The sequence below is a fragment of the Nannobrachium achirus genome (assembly GCF_963921795.1).
Source record: "Nannobrachium achirus genome assembly, chromosome: 10".
Classification (NCBI taxonomy): Eukaryota; Metazoa; Chordata; class Actinopteri; order Myctophiformes; family Myctophidae; genus Nannobrachium; species Nannobrachium achirus.
Genome location: NC_137819.1, coordinates 9,681,575 through 9,704,713, shown reverse-complemented (window position 1 = coordinate 9,704,713; position 23,139 = coordinate 9,681,575). Strand labels below are relative to the sequence as shown.

General features: G+C 39.4%; 1 protein-coding gene and 1 long non-coding RNA gene across 2 annotated transcripts; both read left to right on the top strand.

Annotated features, from left to right (window-relative positions):
• Nucleotides 1-268: 268 nt before the first annotated feature.
• On the top strand, nucleotides 269-1,466 carry LOC308292589. The gene is made up of 3 exons (XR_013962415.1): nucleotides 269-332; nucleotides 931-1,007; nucleotides 1,278-1,466. It is a non-coding gene; the product is annotated as an uncharacterized lncRNA (long non-coding RNA).
• A 9,249-nt stretch (nucleotides 1,467-10,715) lies between these two features.
• On the top strand, nucleotides 10,716-19,792 carry LOC308292791 (snaclec rhodocetin subunit delta-like; the record flags this gene model as incomplete). The annotated part of the gene is made up of 4 exons (XM_080735220.1): nucleotides 10,716-10,854; nucleotides 11,231-11,428; nucleotides 12,145-12,299; nucleotides 19,730-19,792. Exons 1-4 carry the CDS (start codon nucleotides 10,806-10,808, stop codon nucleotides 19,790-19,792), a joined length of 465 nt encoding a protein of 154 aa, XP_080591346.1. The 5' UTR covers nucleotides 10,716-10,805.
• Nucleotides 19,793-23,139: the final 3,347 nt, after the last annotated feature.

The following is a 23,139-nucleotide window of genomic DNA, read 5'->3' as shown; positions in this document are numbered from 1 at the left end:
GGTTTTCAGTGTCTGCATAATTATTTGTTTAATTATTCTAGGCGATGGCCTGTCTGCATGTTTTCATTTTTTCGCAGCTTAACCACCGGAACCCCCTCTTATGACAATGTCATGATATGTGAAAATTATGTGAAAATAAATAAATACAATTTTGCATGAATGTAGCTTGTAGACTTGCTGTTGCTGAGCAGCCATGTTTACAAAAGAACCTTACCCTACTATATTGTTCACAAAAATGTCATATGTTTTTCTTCAGGCTCTTCAGTAACCACATGAAGGGGGAAAAGGAAGGTGGCTTTGGAGAAGACTGATGTATTTTAGAGCAATACAAGGTAACTTCATGTTGACCAAGGACAGACAATTGGCACACACCAATCTGTAAATAATGTAATTGGGCAAAACATGTCCTTCCCTTTGATACAATGGCAAGTGTCTTTGATTGGGTGTCTAACCCAGGGGGTTTCAAACATTTTTGACTCGGGTCACCTCACCCCTGTAAATAATATTTTAATCCACAGCACCCTTGAAGTACACTGTAAATATTTTGAATCTTACACCATTGGAGACATATCAGTTTCCATTAGAACTGACGGAAAATAACTTTATACTTTATGTTTAACCACTTGAACCCCAGCATCCCTATTCTGGGAGGAAGGTTCACCAAAAATAGCCGATCTACAAGCTCACAGCACGTCGTGACATGTTGTGAGCTTGTAGATCTATTATTTTTGCAGAAGAGAGTTGGCCGTAGATGGAAAAATAACTCCTCACAAATCAGGTCAGTTTTACTTAGTGAACTGATATTGATGTAGTGATATTGATGATCAGATTATTCTGAGACACCCCTGGACTGGCATCAAGGCACCCTAGGGTACCCACTTTAGGAAACCCTGGTCTAACCTATTTCCTTCTTTCTTCTCTCTCTCTCAGCTGGCGTGATGTGTCTGCTTGGGTCCAGTCGTTGAGAGGATGGAGAGAAGAAGCACCTCTGTGACCAAGCTTTTTAAGTAAGTAAGAAGTAATGCACAGCATAACACAGTATAAGGTTTGTGTGATGTTTGGGTGTTCTGTGGTTTTCAGTGTCTTACAATTTAATTATTCTGGGTGAGGGCCTGCTTAACCAACTGAACTCTTGTTATTTTAAGGTTATGAGGGTGAACATGATGTGAAATTTTCAAGTTAGTATGCATTGTGACCTTGTAATTTGCAAAACATGACAATGTGGTGGTGTAAGGTTATGACAGCATGTTACATATTTGTATTCTCTTTTTCTACAGATGCCGTCATGACGTTCAACCCAGAAGCAGAGGACAACCTAAAGCAGCAGAGGCGGGAGACACAGGGGAACTGTCCATTTCAAGAGGGACACTATGGACTGATATAACTTGAATTAGTTCTGGTTGGACCTAAAACCTGGTAGCTCACTGGACATGCAGGCAAGAGGAGGCAGCGGGGGACACAAACGCATGCACTCAGAACTGATTGAACTGCCACTGTGAATTCTGGGGGATCTTGGTAGTTCTGTTTGGACCTACAGTATAACCTGGCAACTCACCGGAATACATTTTTTTTAAATCTTTTTGTAGTTGTGAACTCACCGGAATATATTTTTTAAATTTTTTTTTGTTGTTGTGAACTCACTGGATTATATTTTTTAATTATTATATTTTTGTTGTGAACACACTGGAATATATTGTATTAATTATTTTTTTGTTGTTGTGGGACATATGCAAGTAAAAAGGAAACTGTCTGGAAGTTCTCTCTGAGGTAGGCTGTGCTATTATTTCATGTATTTCTTTATTTGAGTGTTTAGGTAAAAAAAAAGGATCACGCTTAATCAGACCTAGTGACTGCTGTGTGAGCTACCCTCTATTCACTATTCAGTACTTGACACAATTTGGTGTCATACTGTTATATGTCTGGAAGTTGATGTGATGTTAGCGTTGGTTTTCACGCCCTCTGATGTTTTGCATGTCCAACTTTGGTCATTGATGTCAAACTAATGTTGGGTTTTGACAGCAATGCACCTCTTGCTTACATGTCTAACCAACATTGGAGGATGACGTCTTGCCAACGTTGGGTTATGTTCATTTAACCAAATTAGAACTTGTATCCACATTTGGAGTTGAACCAGTAATCGTCTACATAACATCTGAGATTAACATCAAGCTGACGTTGGATTATGTCAGTCCAATTTTATTCAACTAAAATAACTTTTATCCAATCCAAGATAACATCAGATGCGAACATCAAATCAATGTTTGCCTTATGACGTCAAACCGATTTACTTTTCAACAAAAATACATTGGGAGTCTAACCTTTAATCAATGTCTACATGACATCAGAAATTGACATCAAACCAATGTTGGGTCATTACGTCAATCAAACTTAAAAACCCAACGTTGGGAGTAACCTTTAATCAACGTCTACATAACATTAGAGATTGACATCAAACAAATGTTATGTTTTGACGTCAATCAAACTTTGATTTTCAACCAAAATACAACTGGTATCCAACGTTGGGAGTCTAACCTTTAATCAACGTTACGTAACATCAGTGATTGACATTAAATCAACGTTAGTTTAAGATGTCAAACCAACATCAGGTTATGTCGTCTAACCAACGTTAGGTTATGACGTCAGACAAACTTTCTTTTTCAACATCCAACGTTGGGAGTCTAACCTTTAATCAACGTTTACGTAACATCAGAGATTAACATTAAATCAACATTAGTTTAAGATGTCAAACCAACATCAGGTTATGACGTCTAACCAACGTTAGGTCATGATGTCAGACAAACTTTCATTCACAACGAAAATACAACTGGTATCCAACGTTGGAGTCTAACCTTTATTCAACGTCTATGTTACATCAGATATTAACATTAAATCAACATTAGTTTAAGATGTCAAACCAACATCAGGTTATGACGTCTAACCAACGCTAGGTTATGACATCAGACAAACTTTCATTTACAACGAAAATACAACTGGTATCCAACGTTGGGAGTCTAACCTTTAATCAACGTCTATGTAACATCAGAGATTAACGTTAAATCGACGTTAGTTTAAGATGTCAAACCAACATCAGGTTACAACGTCAAAGCAACATCAGGTTATGACGTCTAACCAACGTTAGGTTATGACGTCTAACAAACGTTAGGTTATGATGTCAGACAAACTTTCATTTACAACGAAAATACAACTGGTATCCAACGTTGGGAGTCTGACCTTTAATCAACGTCTATGTAACATCAGAGATTAACGTTAAATCGGCGTTAGTTTAAGATATCAAACCAACATCAGGTTACGACGTCAAAGCAACATCAGGTTCTGACGTCTAACCAACGTTAGGTTAGGACGTCAGACAAACTTTCATTTACAACCAAAATACAACTGGTATCCAACGTTGGGAGTCTAACCTTTAATCAACGTCTATGTAACATCAGAGATTAACGTTAAATCGACGTTAGTTTAAGATGTCAAACCAACATCAGGTTACGACGTCAAAGCAACATCAGGTACTGACGTCTAACCAACGTTAGGTTAGGACGTCAGACAAACTTTCATTTACAACCAAAATCCAATGGTCATCCAACGTTGGAGTACAACGTTGTCCCAACGTTGTACTGACGTCGTGTGCCAGCTGGGAAGGAACCCACTTTGGAATCCACTTTGAGAAACACTGGTCTAAATTTAAACACTTGATAATGCTTTATTTATCCCAGTGGTTCTCACTCTTCTTCATGTCAAGGATCCCCAAATTGACACTTATTAGCCTGTGGTCCCCCCATTTGAATAGATGGGAGTGCAGGGACCCCATTGTAGGCTCTAGCAGTGATACCCAACCATTTTATAATTTCAGGGACCCCCAGTTTGACATGCATTAACTTGACTTTGAGAGCCAATGATTTAGCCTATTAGGGGGTCATCATTATGCTAATAATGAATTAACACATACTGTACAATACAAAACATTAAGCCATTTTTTATAATGAATTATCTGCAAGCGCGCAATACGTTGATGCATTGTGAGCTTTTAGATCCATTTTTCGAAAATATTCCTACCTTTTCGCCTATAGCATGCCCAAATTAGGAACATTAAAGTGGTTAATTGCTTCATGCTTATATTGATTTAATAAAGTTTATTAAGTTCTCTCTTGCCCCCCATGTACCATAGGCTAAAGCATCTTTGGGTACTCAGTAAAGCGTTATATAAATTTGAGATATTATTTATCCATAAATATATATATATATAAGCCTAGACAAATACAAACTATTCCGCTGTGTTTATACTGCTTGAATTGAATATAATATACAAGACTAATAACACATAAATGTCAACAGTTTAATAGCTTGATGTTTATACTGCTTATATTGGGTATCATAAGTGGGCTAGGTAGAATATACAAGATTATAAACATATATACTTTATGTCAACATGTTTGGTTTATACCGTCTGTATGGAGTATGATATTATATACTGTAAATCTGAATCTGTCTCATCGGGAAGCTGACATCAGAGGGAGTGATGCAAACATATTTTACATGTCCTAGCACACGCTGTTTAGCTGGTGCAACTAATATTCTAAAGACAGAAAATATATATTTATTTTCCAAGTGTTTCCAAGTGCAAAGCATAGCAATGAAGGTCATCTTGTAGAGTGAAATGTAGTTTTCTACTGATCCCATTTTGATTATTTAAAATCAAGTACTTCATTTGTCTGATATTTTGAAACTTGATGGCCGGTGATGTTACAGTCGGGTACTTTTCACATCAACACCAATAACTAACCCTAGACCTAGAAACCTTAACCTACCCAGAGGGCAGCAATATTATTACCTGTCACTTTGTTGTATAAAACAATATCCCACAACCTTTTCATAGTTTCATCATTTGACAGCACAATCATCAGTGTATTATGGATTCATATCAATTTGTGTTACGTAGATATTTAACCACTTGAGCTGTCATCTCTGACAAGGTACTACAATCACCTTGCGTGATATTTTATTCAAAATCATGCCAAGCTGTTTGTTGATCTTTCAACATTGTTCACTGCAGGTTAAGCCATGGGAATTAAGGAATGCACACACGGTCAACAACCAACCATATAAACAAACATTATAGACTTGATTGAAGTTCTTGAACACCACCAAAGCCTTTTCAACTCTCCCAAAGTTGCATAACATGCGTGCGCATGGACGCACTATATGGCCAAATGAATCTATCAACCTTATGAAATGATTGCTCAGACCTGACTTTTAGACTATTATAAAGGCATAAAAGACCCAAATCAATTATAAAAAAAGACATGTGTTGGCATGAAACATGATGCAAAAGAAACACCTTGTTGTGAAAGCAATATGCACACATGCAGACACAGCCTGAGCGATTATAGTCCAATATAATTAATTCCCTCAGATGAAGCTTTACATTTGTTATAGCCTGCTACTCCTTTACAATCAATTCGTTTTCAGTCCCAACTATGCAGTAGGCCTAATACTTTAACTGTTGCCATCGGCTATATGTTTGTGCACCTGCTTGTAATTCATGCATTAAAATGATTATGTCCGATATGTTTATCAGATGTCCGAAAATGTTTAAACTGCCGGTCATGGTGACTGGCAATTTAAAATCATATAGAGGGAAGTCTGATCATGCCAAGCTGTTTGTTGATCTTTCAACATTGTTCACTGCAGGTTAAGCCATGGGAATTAAGGAATGCACGCACAGTCAACAACCAACCCATATAAACAAACAGACTTGATTGAATTTCTTGAACACCACCAAAGCCTTTTAAGGTTATAATAGTTTTGGATTTTTCCATTAGGTTTTATTTGTATTAGTCTTGAGGTTTTGTTTTCAATTACAGTTTAGTTTTAATTCATTTTAATTTTCTTTTTAATTCGTTTTTCTCAAACCTGTGAAAAGTGATGAGTCATCACTTTTCACGTTATTTTGGTCCGTTTTCTAGCCCAAGGAATGTTTTTCATGCAAGACAAATGCTTGCAATGGATTCAGAATCATCCTCCCCCAGAATCATCAACCCCTAGTATGACCCCTCACATGCTACTTAAAGCAGATTTATTTTGGTGTGTTTCTTTCCTGTATAGTAAAGTCGATGGAGTGAATATACAAATGGCCATAACTTTTTTTTCGCAGTGTTTCCGGCAGAGCAGGCCTATCATTCTGTGTACCTTAATGACCAAATTAATAGAAAAAACTAAAATAAAAAGTATGTCATGACGTCACAGGTAAAACCCTATTCTTTGAGCTTTTGGGCCTGTGGCTCCCCGGCTATTTACGTAATATGGGGTATTTGTCAGGGGTGAGATTAAAAAAGCTCTGGAAAAAGTATTGTCTAATAAAGAAGATCAACAAAACATAATTGTTGAGAGTGGCAGGAATGTTGAGACATACAACTTCTCTCTTTGACCTCACCAACTGCTGTTTTTTATTTCCACAAAACACGAAAACTAAGGAGATTTTCTCTATAATTTTAGTTTATTTTTGTTGTTTTTGTAAACACAGTACCGTTTCAGTTAGTTTTAGTTTTTTTTTAAAGCGTAGTTTTTATTTTTATTTCAGTTAACAAAAAAGGTTTTTCCATTCTAGTTTTCGTTTTTTAGTTCGTTTTCGTTTACTATAATAACCTTGCTAACTCTCCCAAAATTGCATGGACGCATTATGTGTCACCACTCGATAGGTGAGTAGTTGATTCAGGTGTATGGGGAAGATGGGGCTCAGTGGGGAGAGAAGGCCTCTTATGGGCGGGTGGATATCACTGCAAAACCGTCAGAACCATGTTTACTGTAGGTCCATAGCGGTATCTTAAAATCTGGTTTGTACCCACAAGCCTGTTTCTCGGTACAAAATGCAGCTGCCGAGCTTCTGACCAACACACAAAAGTGCCCATAGGCCTAATCACTCCTGTCAGGGCAACTCTCCACTGGCCTTGTGTTGTTTTTAGAATTGATTTTACTTTTACTGGCTTTTAAGGCCTAAAATGTTCTTGCCCCCAGTACATCACGGACCTGGTGCCTCCCCTATAATCCACCCCGTAGCCTGAGAGCCCCCAAAATGCACAGAGTAACAAAGGGTACAATAGGCTATGGAGAATCAAGTAGCAAATAGATCACAAGCACAACCAAACCCATCCGGTAACAATCTTGAATGTTTATGCATTGCTGCACTAGATGGCAAACATCTTTCTTTGCATTCACAAGAGCAAGAGCTGTGTGGGAATCTCCTCCTTGTTAAGTCTCCCAAGTGAAGCCTATACAGTACAGTACAGTACAGTACTATACAGTACTTAGTCATATTTGCATGCCGAAAATAGCTGATCTGCAAGCTCACAACGCGTCGCATCCACAAGACAGTGTGAACTTGTAGATCAGCTATTTTACTAATAGCAAAAAAGTGCACAGCAACACCAGTCCTTGTGAGGTGCCGGCCAACGGGACAAATACTATGAAAAAAGAGTAAAGCCGCACACTCGTAGCTGCCGATGCACATTTATTAGGACGACACAGAACGAGAAACCAACGTTTCGGACAGACAAGCTGCCTTCTTCAGGGTTATACGAACACTGGTCAAGGAGACAATAAATACCCGAAAGGCACCATGGCCGATCTGGGGGGGTGTTCTATTTGTCTGTCATTCAATGTTATATGAGATACTTAAATGGTTTCCTGTGGAAATCAGCGTAGTCTTTTCTAGGATCTCCTTTTAGTAGACCTTGTACCAGTGAACTGTACCGTCATGAAACTGTACCTTTTCCTATGCAAACTTCTAATAAAGTCTTCAATCAATCAAACACTCAATCAGACCGTGCATACATGGAAAAGTACTGGGTTGAGAAGGAGCGCACATACAGGTGAACGATATGCATTACATCCAAGTAAATCAATCTCTAATTCGAATGGCCAGATATAGTTATACATATGTATCAAAGGCCTAAACGAAAAAACTGCCAAAGCAGAATAGTAAATATGAAAAAAGAAACACAAAAGGAATAATAATACAGTGCCAAATACACCACAGTGATAAATGCAGTGTAAAGCAATAAACGTTTATACACAAATCATATAAGCTATAGAGGGCCTTGGCTTAGTTCAGGTAATGGATATAACCAAGTAACTATTAGCCTATAGGCAGTTTTTTCGTTTAAGCCTTTGATACATATGTATAACTATATCTGGCCATTCGAATTAGAGATTGATTGACTTGGATGTAATGCATATCGTTCACCTGTGTGTGCGCTCCTTCTCAACCCAGTACTTTTCCATGTACGGTATGCACGGTCTGATTGAGTGTCACTCCCCCAGATCGGCCATGGTGCCTTTCGGGTATTTATTGTCTCCTTGACCAGTGTTCGTATAACGCTGAAGAAGGCAGCTTGTCTGTCCGAAACGTTGGTTTCTCGTTCTGTCGTCCTAATAAATGTGCATCGGCATCAATAACTTTGACAAATAATAGCTTGCAGCTACATAAAAATGTTTTATAAATAAAACCTGCCACAAAAAGTTCGGAACTTTGGTCGATTATATCTCCCCTTTAATAAACCCAAATGGTATTGTGTTTTATATCATTTTTATCGTTGATTCGTCAACTTTACAACAAGGTACAGCTTGTAAGCATCGGGCATTCCTGGAATGAGCACCACAGCCAAACGTGTGGGTAGCCCCGACCCAAAATTTGCCAAAGTTCAGTCCATTATGTCTCCCCTTAAATTATGCCAAATGGTATTGTGTTTGAGATCATTGTTATCGTCGATTTGTCACCTTTACAACGAGGTACAGTTTGTAAGGATCTTGCATTCGTGGAATGAGCAACACGGCCAAATGTGTGGGTAGCGCCCTTCCAAAAATTTACAAAATGGCCTGGCAGGCCTGCAATACTGTTCTTGTGGTGTTCACCTTTGTTGCTTTGAGCATTGAATGATTGCACTCTCCCACAGTAATAAGGTAAAGAAAAAACAACACATAATATTGGCCATTTTTACACTTTGTTCATTTTTTGCTCAGTGTCAGGGAAGCCCAAAACGAGAGTAAATGCCAGCAGAGCAGTATTGTAAGCCATTTTAGCTAAATATAGCCACATTTGGCTGTGTAGTTCATACCTGTGTAGCTCATACCTCGAATGTCCCATGCTTACAAGCTGTACCTCGTTGTAAAGGTGACGAATCAACGATAAAGATGTGAGATATAAAACACAATACAAATTGGTATTATTAAAGGGGAGATGAAATGGACTGAAGTCAAGTTTCCTTTCTTTTTGTGGTAAGTTGTTTATATATTTATACATTTGAATAGCCAAAAGTATTAAAAATTATGGTTAAAAGTAACTAAGTTAGTTCATTTTGGGGAACCATGAACTAGTTCAAATGTGGAATTATGAAGTATGAAATTACCTAGTTAATTTAGAAGCTGTGAACTTTTAACTAGTTTGTGTAGAAAGTCTTGCTTTGATGGTGAATTTTAAAACGAACAAACGAAACGAGGCATGACTTATGCCCGCTTAAAGTTTGAATTTTCAAACGCCTCGTATAGCGCCCCCCCTTTGGCCAATTGGAATAAGATTGGTTTCAGTGCTATTTGGAATAACCCTCTACATCTTTGCCAAATGCCATGAACATGTTACTTTGCATGTATGATTTAGAGGCAGAAGAATAATTTGCATAAAACCGCAATATTCATTGAATTATAAAAAAATAATGATTTAATGTACAAACTTCTCACCCCTTTCAGCGAGCCCACAAGTATAGACACGGGATGCATATCAGTTGAAAACCCCTGTCTTACTGTACAGACAAGCACAGCGCATCATGAGCTGTCTCATCTGCCTTCTTACTGTTAAAATGCTCCAGAGGTACCAGGCCCTCCAGGTGACCTTGACTCCTGTGGCATTTTAAAAATTGGAATAGTATCTCATATTATTTGAGTGAAAAAGAAATGCATTAGTAAAGCTTTCCTTTTTATTTACATACAAACAGCAATGTATATTTTCAAACACGTTTATGCATATTATGCATTAAATGTGATATGAATACAGTAAACTCCAGTTGAGGAATGTGTCGCCCCCCCCACACACACACGCTCTCTCTCTCTCTCTGAGGGGTGTGTGTGTGTGTGTGTGTGTGTGTGTGTGTGTGTGTGTGTGTGTGTGTGTGTGTGTGTGTGTGTGTGTGTGTGTGTGTGTGTGTGTGTGTGTGTGTGTGCGCGCGCACGCCTGGACAAAAGGTTGGCAGAGTTTTTTTATTTACATTACATACAATTTACTTTTTTATTTTATTTATTCATCATCCATAAATGAACTGAAAAGGAGCAGACAGAAGATTAATCTTATTTAAGCCTGCCCCTGTCGTCAAAGTAAAAACATTTTAACACCCTTATTATGGCCTCTGCATTAGACAGTACATCAAATTCAAAGGAAAACGAAAACCAAACACAATCAAGGACTAACAAACAAAAACCGCACACAATCCCCCCCCCCCCCCCCCCCCCCCAACCCCACCCCACAAAAAAAGAAAAAAGAAAACATGGCATCATGACCAATCAGATGATACCAGGTGTGAACTCCACCCTCATGTGGAGAGGATAAAAAGACACACAGACATGCAGAAACACACCACCCTTCTGGAAGACACCGACCCAGACTCCCCGCTGACTCACTCCCTGCCAGAAGACCTTGACCCAACCTCCACTGACCCAACCTCCACTGACCCAACCTCCACTGACCCACTATCTTCTAGAAGACCCCCATTCAGGCTGTAGTGACCCAGAGACCACCTCAGGCTGACATGAAGCTGCTTCCTCAACTCCTGTGCTTGCTGGGCCTCATGGCACTAGGTATGTTAATATAAGGTTCTTTAAAAGGTAGATTAATATAAGGTTCTTTAAAAGGTAGATTAATATAAGGTTCTTTAAAAGGTAGATTAATATAAGGTTCTTTAAACCCATTTAGGTCGATTCTAAAAACACCTTCTAAATCCTGTTTACTGAAAAACTTCTAATATTTGTATTTATATTTATGCTATGCTGTATGTACTGTAGATCCTAGATTTGTAGATATCTTTATATTTGTCTTTTGACATGTTTTCTTTTCTGTTTTTCTTTACCCCCTCTGTGTGTGCGTGTCTGTGCGTGCGTGCATGCGTGTGTGTGTGCGTGCGTGCGTGCGTGCGTGCGTGCGTGCGTGCGTGCGTGCGTGCGCGTGTGTGTGTAGGCACAGTGCACGCCGGTCCCTCTGCTTCCTCTGCTGCTCCCGTCATGCTGAAACGTGGCTCTGCTCCCTCTGCTGCTCCCGTCATGCTGAAACGTCGGAGCTGTCCACGGTTCTGGTTCAGCTACAACAATCGTTGCTACAATTTCGTGCAAACAAGACTGAGCTGGCACGATGCAGAGAATAACTGCCAGTCTCTTGGTAGGTAGACAGACTGATAGACAGTTCCAGCTTTGGCCACCATTGCTAGTGCTTCAAGTCTAGCCCTGGTTGAGGGGGCTTGGTCACCAATGAAAGCCAATGAAAGACAGTGGTGCATCTTGGGAATGGGCTTATTGGGCCCTATTTTCATCCATGCTAAATCCTAAACCCCTAAACTTCTTTCTTCTTTTTTTTAAACAGTTCAAATAGCTGATCTAAAAGCTCACAACGCGTTGATGTAGATGGGCTAATTGAAGTATTTAAAAAAAGTTTAGGAGTTAAGCTTGGTGAAAGTAGGGCCCATTGTGTCTAAAAATACATATTTAGCCACTTGATTGATCCATGGTGTGAGTAATTAATAGAAACAAAGTAATGTTGGTGGTTAGGCCTTAAAAACTATATTATTCAAAAATTACCATACAAAAACAAATATGTTGCTACATACTGTACATGTACTGTAATACACTACAATGTGTTCCCGGCCTGAATGGGTTAACTACTCCTTTAAGGTTACAAAATTACAGGGAAGTATGAAAAGAAAAAAGTTGTATACAGTGAAAAAATCTACAATACAGAGCAGTCGTAAACGTTGGTAAAAAGTAACCAAAGTGTTCAGAACAGTCAATGTTACATGCTGTAAATGTCTCAACGTTATCACGTCATAACAAATCCTTATCCTTATCCTTATCCTTATGCTTATACTTATACTTATACAGGAGGCCACCTGGCGTCCATCCACAGTGAGGAGGAAGACAACTTCGTCTTCCAGCTGATCCTGAACCTGGACTCATCACCCACTTTCACTTACATCTGGATTGGACTGAATGATCTCTATGTGGAGGGTAGCTGGATGTGGTCTGATGGCTCCACTGTGGGCTACACCGGGTGGTACAGTGGTGATCCAAATCAGGGTACAGTTTCAAACTGTGTGGTAGCATACTGTGGATCTAAGTGGTGTGACGAGCCATGTTCTGCTAAAAATCCTTCTGTGTGTGTACGTACATAAACACCTTGTTGAGTGGAATGTGTGATCCAGCCTGTTGACTGGGTACTCCACAATAAAAGTTCACTGCTACTCGGTCTCCACAATAAAAGCTGACTGGGTACTGTGTCTCAACATTAAAAGTGTCTGAAATCTAATCCATGTGTTTACTGGTGCCATCATTTCAGCATGTCTGCATTAGTAAGGTCAGAGTCAGATTTGTATCAGTGGACATGAATAGGCTATGCTTGAAGGTAATTATGTAATGGTGACACAACTACACATTTGTCAAGGTTTTAAAGAAAAAAAGAAAAACACCATGACATTTATTACATTTGAATGTTACATTACATTAAACGTGAATTAATTGCCCTAGCACAGGGGTCTTCAACAGGGGGTCCGGGACCAAAAAGACAATCATTAAAAACAGTCAAAGCATACATCAACATGTCAACAACAGAATATACAATATATCAAAAATCTATAAAAAAAGTTACTACAGTGGGTCCTCCAAATTTTTGAGTGATGGAAACTTATTTTCTCCTTTTTTATATTAACCACTTGAACCCTAGCGTCCATATTCTGAGAACTTTAGCCAAAAATAGCAGATCTACAAGCTTGTAGATCGGCTATTTTTGTCAAAGAGCCATGGTGTAGAGAGGAAAAAGAGCAGACTAAGTACAGAGTGAAAGGTCAAGTTTATTAAGTAATGACGGTTCAAGTGGTTAAATATCTGAAAACACAAATTGACATGAATCCAAAATACACTGACGATTGTGCTGTCAAACGATGAAACTACAGTATATGGAATCTATGAACAGGTTGTGGGGGTCCCTGCTTCATCTCTCTCTCAACTAAGGGGTCCCTGCTTCATCTCTCTCTCAACTAAGGGGTCCTTGGCCTGAAAAAGTTGAAGACCCCTGCCCTATAAGCTGCTACTGTACCTGCTACAGAGATACTGAAAGGCCCTCTGTCTGCAACTGTTTGTCTTGTCATCGTACAGTCATCTCCAGTACTTCAGTAAAAGTACTCTAGTATAAGAGTACAGTCAACTCCAGTACTTCAGTAAAAGTACTGGAGTATAAGTGTACAGTCAACTCCAGTACTTCAGTAAAAGTACTGGAGTATAAGTATACAGTCAACTCCAGTACTTCAGTAAAAGTACTGGAGTATAAGTATACAGTCAACTCCAGTACTTCAGTAAAAGTAAAAGTACTGGAGTATAAGTATACAGTCAACTCCAGTACTTCAGTAAAAGTACTGGGCGGGGTTGCACCAGCTGTTACTAAGTTATAACGTACACTCTAAAAACAAAAACTAGGCTCTACTCAATTTTATTGGTGAAACATTTTTACACTCAAAAATATTGAGTAAATATTACTGTTATGAAATCAAGTAGATGATACTCAATTAATTCGAGTAAAAGTAACTAAAACTTTTACGTACTTATTAACAACTAAAATTGAGTACAATGACCTAAAGAAATTGAGTAGATATAATTAAATTATTCAGTCAATGCCACAAAAGACTACAAGTAAATACATTGAAATATTAAGTAGATCTAATTGAATATTAGAGTATGATTTAACAAAACAAATATGTCACATTTACTCTATTCATTTACTTTTATTGATTTAATTCATATAGTACCATTTACCCCTTTCATTTACTTTAGCTTTTACTCCAGGAGTACATGATGTCAAATGAATACACATGAAATAATTATGCAGATAATTATGTTTTTAATCAACTAATTTTGACCAGTGTAACACCACATCAAGTATGAACATTCAACATACTTTAGTATGTAAATGACATGCAACAATGCCTGCAAAAACAATATGTTTAAAGATAATGATCAGGAAAGGGGTATCCCTGACACTTTTAAAATGTTCTGTTTACTAAAGAGCAGTGTGTGTTCACAATACTGTATATAAGTACCTCTAATTGAACTGTGCATACTGTAAGTAAGCAGTCTGTCAAACATTATGCACCATAAGAACAATGAGCCCATCAAATGAACAGTAAGTCATTACCACAAAATACATTAAAGAAGACAGTCAGAGGCCATTTGGCATGAAAGAAAATCACAACTTGGAATATGAAATAATAAATAAGCATTTACAGTAGCTCAACATTTAAACATATTGACTATGCACACGTGTAATGTCTATATGCTAAACTGACCTGTTTGCATTATGACTCGAATGCACCAGAAACAAACACTTTACATTAACTAATTACTATCAGCAACAAATACCATTGCAAAAATGCTGTTTTGACAATAAATCCACTTTCAGTAGGTTATACCCACTTTCTGAGAGCATCTTGCTGAACAGTAGTCGACAAGCAGACATTTTTTCAGTCTCTGAACTTTGGCTGAAAGATGTCCAGGATCCAACTCAACTAGTACTTTTTGGAACATCTCAAGACCATATCTGAGGTTCTTGGGGTATCTCAGATTAAAGGCATAGAACAGTCCCAACAGATAGCAGCAGACCCCCAAGATTGTTGAGGGCAGTGATGCCCTTAATCACAATACCTACATCAGTAGGTTCATTCATTGAGTCCTCTTGGTTCTGCAGCAGGTAGATCTTCATCTTCATCATCACCTCCTCTGTCAACTTCTCTTCTACTCTGACAGGTGCACCAGCAGCTTCCTTCCTGCACACATTGTGAAGATAATTGTTTAGAGCTCACTTTCAGGCTAAATGTTACAAGACACACAGACACACATTGAGCAATCCTAGCTGTCTCCACACATGCAGCCCTGGGCATAATCTTGAATCAGTTGGACCAGACATGCAACGGATGCAACAGCCATTCAGCCAATGTCACAACCTCATTCTCTGGACATCACTATGCTGTTCCTTTGCATGTGATGGTCTCATCCACGATGACATTAAAACGTCAAAACATTTATTTTACTAACTTGAAAGTCCTTGATCTTGACACTATCTTCTTCCAGATGGTCGATGAGACATCGGATGATGACCTCTCGTGTTCGTTGATTGGGGATTCCTCTCTGCAGAATAGAAAAATAATTATTTGAACAATAAAGAAAAAGTATCACTGCACTTTCATAACTAACATAAACTTTGGCAATACAATTGTTTCCCCAACCCAGTTTTAGCAACGGAAGCTGGGAGACTGTCCTTAGTAGCTATTAAGACATACATTTAGAAATGAATAATCAGGAGAGAGAGTTGCAGGGGATAAAGATGAGTTTAGCATAAATTAATATAGTAATTATTGTCATTAGCCAGGTGAAATATAATTAAAGCAGTTAGAGTAAATGAAAGTTTCATACCTGAAGTACAATACTCATTTGTGCCAAAACTGCCCTTCTTGGACTGGAACATGGACAGTAGTTTGGGGGTATAGAAGTCCAACATTGCCATACATTTTGGCTCAAGATTCAGTGTGGTGATCATCCTGAACTTTGCACTAACCTGGAAGACAGAGATGAGGGGAAGAGAGTAAAAAAGAAGACATGTAGATAATAATGTAGGCCTATACCTGTGCATTTTATCTTCATTGTACACACCATTGTATGCAGCTGTGCATAGCTTGTAATAAATGCAAAAAGTCACAATGACTAGAGGGCTTGCACATTCCCCTCACTGTAACCTTAACTAGCTGCAAACCTTTGTAAAGAACATAAGTTATACCCAATACATTTGTGTAGCCTATATGCACAAAGATACAGTAAATCTACTTACCAATATTTGCAAACACTCTCCAGGTTTCTTGTTGAAGAAGATGTGTGCTGCTGCTGTTTGTTGACAGAATGTTCCAGTAGAACTTTCCCATGAACCCTTGTGTACAATTTTGAATCTTAGTCATATCTACTCAATTGTTTAAGTTGTTGTGAGAGATGAAAGATTATTAAGTTGGAATGAATAATAATTAAGGGTCTTTTTAAATTGATCCATATAAGTACTCCATACTCAAATATTATGAAGGAAAATTACCAAAACAAATTGAGTATAATTCATGAATAAAATCAGTTGGTCAAATACTAATTTATTCTCATGAAATTAACTCAAATAATATATGTACATCTAACTCAAAAAGAACAGTTGGATTTTTACTCATTTTGTTTGGTGTGACCTACTCAAACAATCACATACATGATATTCAGTGATTTTATTGAGTAAATATAACTTTTTCTAATAGTGCTATTTACTCGGTCACAGAATTCTTTCTTAGAGTGTAGCCTAGTTGTAACGTAAATGGCTTCTAAGTCAAGACTTAAGCCTCATTCACACTACAGATATATAGTTGAACGTTTTGCTTGGTAATTCAATGTAATCTCAATGGAAACCAGCTTTAAAGCTTTCAAAGCTTCGTTCTGAGCGTCTCCTGTATCTTTAAAGCTGGTTTCCATTGAGATTACATTGAATTACCAAGCAAAACGTTCAACTATATATCTGTAATGTGAATGAGGCATTACACATTACTAAAATGTCAGGTGTTGCACCACACAAATTTGTTCTTAACTTCTTACGTATCTCTAAGTAACAACTAAATATTTACACCACCCCTTGGGCAGCACTAAGTCCTTACTAAGTAACCTATCTCTATGGGAGTAGAGCAACTACACTACTAACGTGGCAGACAGCATTATATCGGCTATTTAATTAATTCAACAATGAAACAACCCATCTGTTTAAAACATATAAGCCCAATATACATTTCGGCCATTTGAAAATAGCCGATCTACAAGCTCCCGATGTGTCTGCTATAGAGTATTTCTATATTGCAGGATTGATACTTTTTTAATTAATTTGAGTACTTTTCAACCACTGCATATAGGCTACAGCACAACAGCGAATTGAACGGTGCGCTCTCTTCCCCTGTGTCTCCAAATATGCGTTGACCTGCGTTACTTCACAACGGGGGAAAATGTATGAGGCCAATATAATTTGTGATAGAATCCGTTTTCAGGGCAGTGCGCTGCGCAGGGATGCGCTCGCCCTGTGCACGCATATCAGTGACTTGTGTACATGCCAGCCAGTGGAAAGACAGAGCTCTCTGTTGACAAAAGACGATACAAGCTTTATTTCCTTACTAGAAACAGTTCGTTTACATTGGATTCGGGAGCTATGACGTCATTTTATGCGACTATACATTACTTTAGGAACAGTCTACGCATTACTAGTTACGTTATGCCTTAAAAAGTCGTGGTGCAACACCTGTTAGTAATTCACTTAGTTAACTAACTAGTAGTTACTAAGCCTCTAGTAAGGACTTTACTCCCTAACTTAGGGCAGAACTTACGTTCTGGTGGTGCAACTGGCCCCTGGAGTATAAAGCCGACATCATAGTCGCCTGGGCGGTGGAAGGCTTTACACCGCGGTGTAGTCTTTTCGAGTCTTTTTGAGTCATGAAACTACAACGTTACGTCATTCCTCGCGGTGGAGAGCTTTACACCGCAAGTCCCAACACATCTCTCTGTTTTTACTATCAGACAGACAGGCTCTACACCCCGTTCACTGATTGGTCGATCTAGACCAGTCAGTCACGGTGTACAGGACTCCACCGTGAGTGACTATGATGTCCTACACTTATTTTCTGACTTGCGGTGGAAAGCTTTCCACCTAAAATTTGCGGTGGAGAGCTCTCCACCGTACACTCTGATACGGGCTTAAGTGTACAGTCTATACTTACTATCATTGACCCCCTCCCCCCCCCCCCCCCCCCCCCCCCCCCCATGCTCACTGCAGTGGTGTAGGGACCCCCACTATCCCCCTAAGCAAACATTTGAAAATAAATCAAGCAAAATCTTTTTAAACTTCAACAAAATACTTATGTGTTGTGCTACTACAAATTGTTTGAATATGTTTTTCTAGTGTGTGAGTTAGAGTCCTTTTTTGCGATTGCAAAAGTCTTCTCTCTCAAACTCTTCTCGCTCAGATTCTAAGTTTTTGCTCTCGATTTTTTTCCCTTTGCTTTTGAAATTATTTTTGTGTGAGGTGTGAAAGGCATCATAGAGGTAGTTGTCTTTGATGTTTCATTGATTAGAGAGAACACTAACGAGCTATTGACACTTGTATGTCTCAATCAATTACTGCGGTTTAGAACCCCTTTGAAGTTCAAAGGGAGCACCTCATCCATATGTTTTACAGATCTACAGACCCAACCCCATGTTCTATAGATCTATCAAGTCATCATATGCTTTACCGATCTAGAGGCCCATCCTTATGTTCTATAGATCTATGGAGTCTTCCCTATGTTTTATTAGATCTACATGCCCAACTCCATGTTCTATAGATCTATGGAGTCATCATATGATCGTTAAAACATAGGGAAGACTCCATAGATCTATAGAATGTATGGCTCAATCTGTAGATCTGTAGGATATAGGGATGAGGTGCTCCCTTTGAACTTCAAAGGGGTTCTAAACCGCAGTAATTGATTGAGACATACAAGTGTCAATAGCTCGTTAGTGTTCTCTCTAATCAATGAAATATCAAAGACAACTACCTCTTTGATGCCTTTCACACCTCACACAAAAATAATTTCAAAAGCAAAGGGAAAAAAATCGAGAGCAAAAACTTAGAATCTGAGCGATAAGAGTTTGAGAGAGAGAAGACTTTTGCAATCGCAAAAAAGGACTCTAACTCACACACTAGAAAAACATATTCAAACTATTTGTAGTAGCACAACACATAAGTATTTTGTTGAAGTTTAAAAATATTTTGCTTGATTTATTTTTAAATGTTTGCTTATTTTCTTTTTTTTACTCTTGAGTTCTAAAAGTTTTGTTTAAAATATATATATTTTTTGCTTGCAACTATTATTTTTTGATTGCTATTTGAATTTTTTTGCTTGGTTTATAATTTTCTTTGCTTGGAGATATCTTTGCTTGTGGTTTAATTTTTTTGCTCTGTTTTTTTATCTCTGTACTTTTTATTTTGCTTGGATAAAAAAAAAATGCTTATTTTTTCTCTCTCGATTTTTATTTTTTTGCTTGGATAATTTTGATACAAAAATCGCTCCATACCCATCCCCCCTATACTCACTGGTTCCCAAACCTTTTAGCTTGTGACACAAAAGAGAAATGTTACCTTGTCTCCCTGGGAACCAAACTACTGAAAATAGCTGATCTATAACAACATGTTGCTTTGTGAGCTTGTCTATTTCACTACTTCTTTAAGCAGCACTATATGTCACTTTTTAACAACTATAGCCTATTAGGTCCAACAAAATGATAAAGTTACATGTTTAGCCAATAACAATCATCCTTCCATAAATACATAGGGGGGTCCCTGCTAGGGATTGACTGTGTTACTATACTGTCTTGTGTTGCACAGTTTGTGCAATCAATGCAGGACGACGACGTGCTGGCATACAGGAAGGCTGACTTCACTCACTGACTCTGTACCTGAAGACACACCTATCTAGTGGGTGGTACTAACCTAACACAACTGCCATATGGACAGACAGACACTAGGTGGTGTCGTATAGCTATTAACACAGGACAGGTAACCATAGGTAACATATATTCTCGGAGAATATTACATCCCCCTTCTTTTGAAAAGCTTGCGCAGTACATCAATTATAGAAATGCCTAAATAAACGCAGTAGTCTTGACATGAAAAAGAATATACTGTTGACCTTCAGCATTGTGCATTATTTCAAAATACATACTGTAACCAGTGCTAAGAAATATTCAATTTCAGTTATCAGTAGGCAGACTCCTTGTAAACAAAATATTCAATATTCAGAAATACACTTTATTTTTTGTATGCAACCTAATACTTTCAAAACAATGTCAACAGCAATCAAATACAACTTGGTGTTCACTCACAATATTCAAAATGACATTTAACAGGCTAATTTCTTTTTTTCTTTTTCTCTCTTTTTTTAAGCTCAATGTCATGCAACTCAGTCCTTGTGTGACTCTACCTACAAGTCCATAACACTTCTAGGTTTGACTGTACGTCCACACCTTGTCTGATAGGGGACAGTCACGGTTGGTGGTGCAGTGTCAGTCACAGCGGGAGGTGTGGTGTCACCTGTTGCCTGTAGGGCATGTGGTGTTGTGTACTGTCCATCTGAGCTCACCTCATCACTGTGCACTTCATTCGTGTCCAGAAGGTGGAGTCTATTTCGCCTGTACTCACGTCCTTCTGTGTTGCGTACGTAGTAGGATCGATCTGTGTCAGCTGGCTTGATGACGACTGCTGGTTTCCAGTGGCCATTCTCCTGGAGTCGGATGCTTTGTCCTGGCTGCAGCGAAGTCATCAGGCGCGCTGACCGGTCGTAGTACTTCTTCTGATGATGCTGTTGCTGAACTCTCCTGTCGTAGACATCACCCTGGTTGACTACCTCTGGTTGGAGCTGCTGGTGGGTGTTGGGTAGGATTGAGCGTAGGCGACGGCTCATTAACAGCTGGGCTGGCGATTTGAAGTTGTCCACGGGTGTGTTACGGTATTCAAGGAGGCTGAGGTAGGGGTCTCTTTTATCTGTTTTGGCCTTCTCCATGAATGACTTGGCAATGTGCACAGCTTTCTCAGCGAGGCCATTGCTGCGAGGATAGTATGGGCTGCTTGTGACATGTGCAAACTCCCATTCTTTGGCAAACAGTTCAAATTCCTTGCAGCTGTACTGGGGGCCACCATCAGAAATCACAGTCTGAGGAATGCCGTGCTTGGAAAAGGCTGCCTTCAGTTTGTGGATCACAGCGGAGGCCGTTGTGCTGTGTAGCTTATCCAGCTCGAAGTATCGGCTGTAATAATCCACTGTGACGATGTAGTTATCGTTGTTCCAAGTGAACAGATCCGTAGCCACTGTTTGCCATGGCCTATCAGGGATCTGATGACACATCAGGGGCTCTTTAGTGTTAGAAGGTCTGTATGTGAGACAAGTGGGGCATTTTCCAACCATCTCCTCAATCTGCTTGTTCATCCCAGGCCAGAATAAGATGTCACGGGCCCTCAGCTTGCACTTTTCCATGCCCATGTGACCTGCATGTATTCGAGATAACATTTCTGTGCGCAGTAGAGCAGGAATGATGATCTTTTCCCCCTTGAATATAATGTCATTCATCACAGAAACTTCACTCCTGTGATTCCAGAACTCTGCTATGCTCTGAGGACACATTCTCCTTTCCTCAGGCCAGCCAGACTGGATTGTTTCTTTCAGTCGCACAAGCTGTGCGTCTTTCTCAGTCTCGGCTCTGATTTCTTGCAGTTTGGTGTCACTGACAGGTAAGTTGCTGTACACTGTGTGCACCTGCATGTCCATACCTTCTCTGAGACTGTCATCCTGGTCAGACAGTGACTTCCTGGAGAGGGTGTCTGCGACAGGAATGTCCTTGCCTGGTCGGTGAATTATGGTGAAATCATATCTCTGCAGCTGGAGAATCATCCTTTGGAGTCTCGGAGGCGCTGCTGCAAGTGGTTTCTTCATGATGGACTCCAGAGGTTTGTGGTCGCTTTCCACAATGGTGTGGCGGCCATAGACATACTGATGGAAACGCTTGCATCCAAACAGAATAGCGTATAACTCCTTCTCAATCTGTGCATAGTTCACTTCACTGTCACTGAGTGATTTGGATGCATAGCCGATGGCTTTCCTTCTTGTAGTAAGACAGCACCCAGTCCATATTTTGATGCATCCACTTGGAGTATGAGCTCCTTGCTGGGGTCATAATATGTGAGAACTGGGCCTGGCTCTCGTGTGATCAGCTCTTTCATCTTCTTGATTGCTGCATCATGCTGAGCGTCCCATATGAATTCACTTGAGTCCTTCATTAGCTGACGCAGTGATGTCTGAGAGCATAGGGGCACATTTTGACAGATAATTGATCGTGACAAGAATTGTTTCGAGCTCACCTTTGTCTTTAGGTGGTTCCATATCTCTCAGGGCTCTAACTTTGGCTGGGTCAGGCTTGATTCCATCTTTGGTGATGATGTGCCCAAAGTAGCTGACTTCTGTAGCGCAGATAGTGCTTTTCTTTGGGTTGAGCTTTACTCCTCGCTCTCTGGAGCGCTGTAACATGGCATGGAGGTTAGTGTCATGCTCCTCTTTAGTTTTTCCAAAAATGAGGACATCATCCACTATGGCGCTAGTCATGTGACGGTTTGATTTTTTTTATACCGGTTCGGTAATTAATTAAAAACCGGACCGAACCGGTAATATCAGATGTTGACCACTTGGGGGCGCAGATAGAAGGGGACAGATTTATGGTCCCGAGTTAGCCATAAATTATAACTCTTGTAGAGAACTTTTACCAAGTCTTAATAATCAACAGCCACCTGTTATTATATACATCGATATGGATCTTCTCAGTGAGATGTCTCCTGTTTGTACTATTACTGCTTCTGTGGAATGGGGAAAATGCTCTCTGCCGTGTTTGCTCTGCTGTACAGAGAACCAGTGGATTGGATAAAAAACAGTGGATTGGGATTGCTCGTAGATCGGCTACTTTTGTTTTGAACGGTTGATCCTAGAGGGACGTGCCGCCGCCCCCTCTACGGATCCAGGAGGGCAAGGCGCAGGCGGCCGTGGTGGTCCACGGCCCCGGCGGACCACCAAAGGGACGGCGCCGCCACGAAAACGCTATAATCAATCAAACAGCTAGGCTTAGCCTAGCTGTTTGTAGCCTAGTAGGCTACATACATACAGTCACAGATAGCATACATGCTAGGCTAGCTTGCTTCCTCTGTGTGTGTTGTAGTTGAGCCAATAAAGGTTATTTGACCATGTTCACCACAAC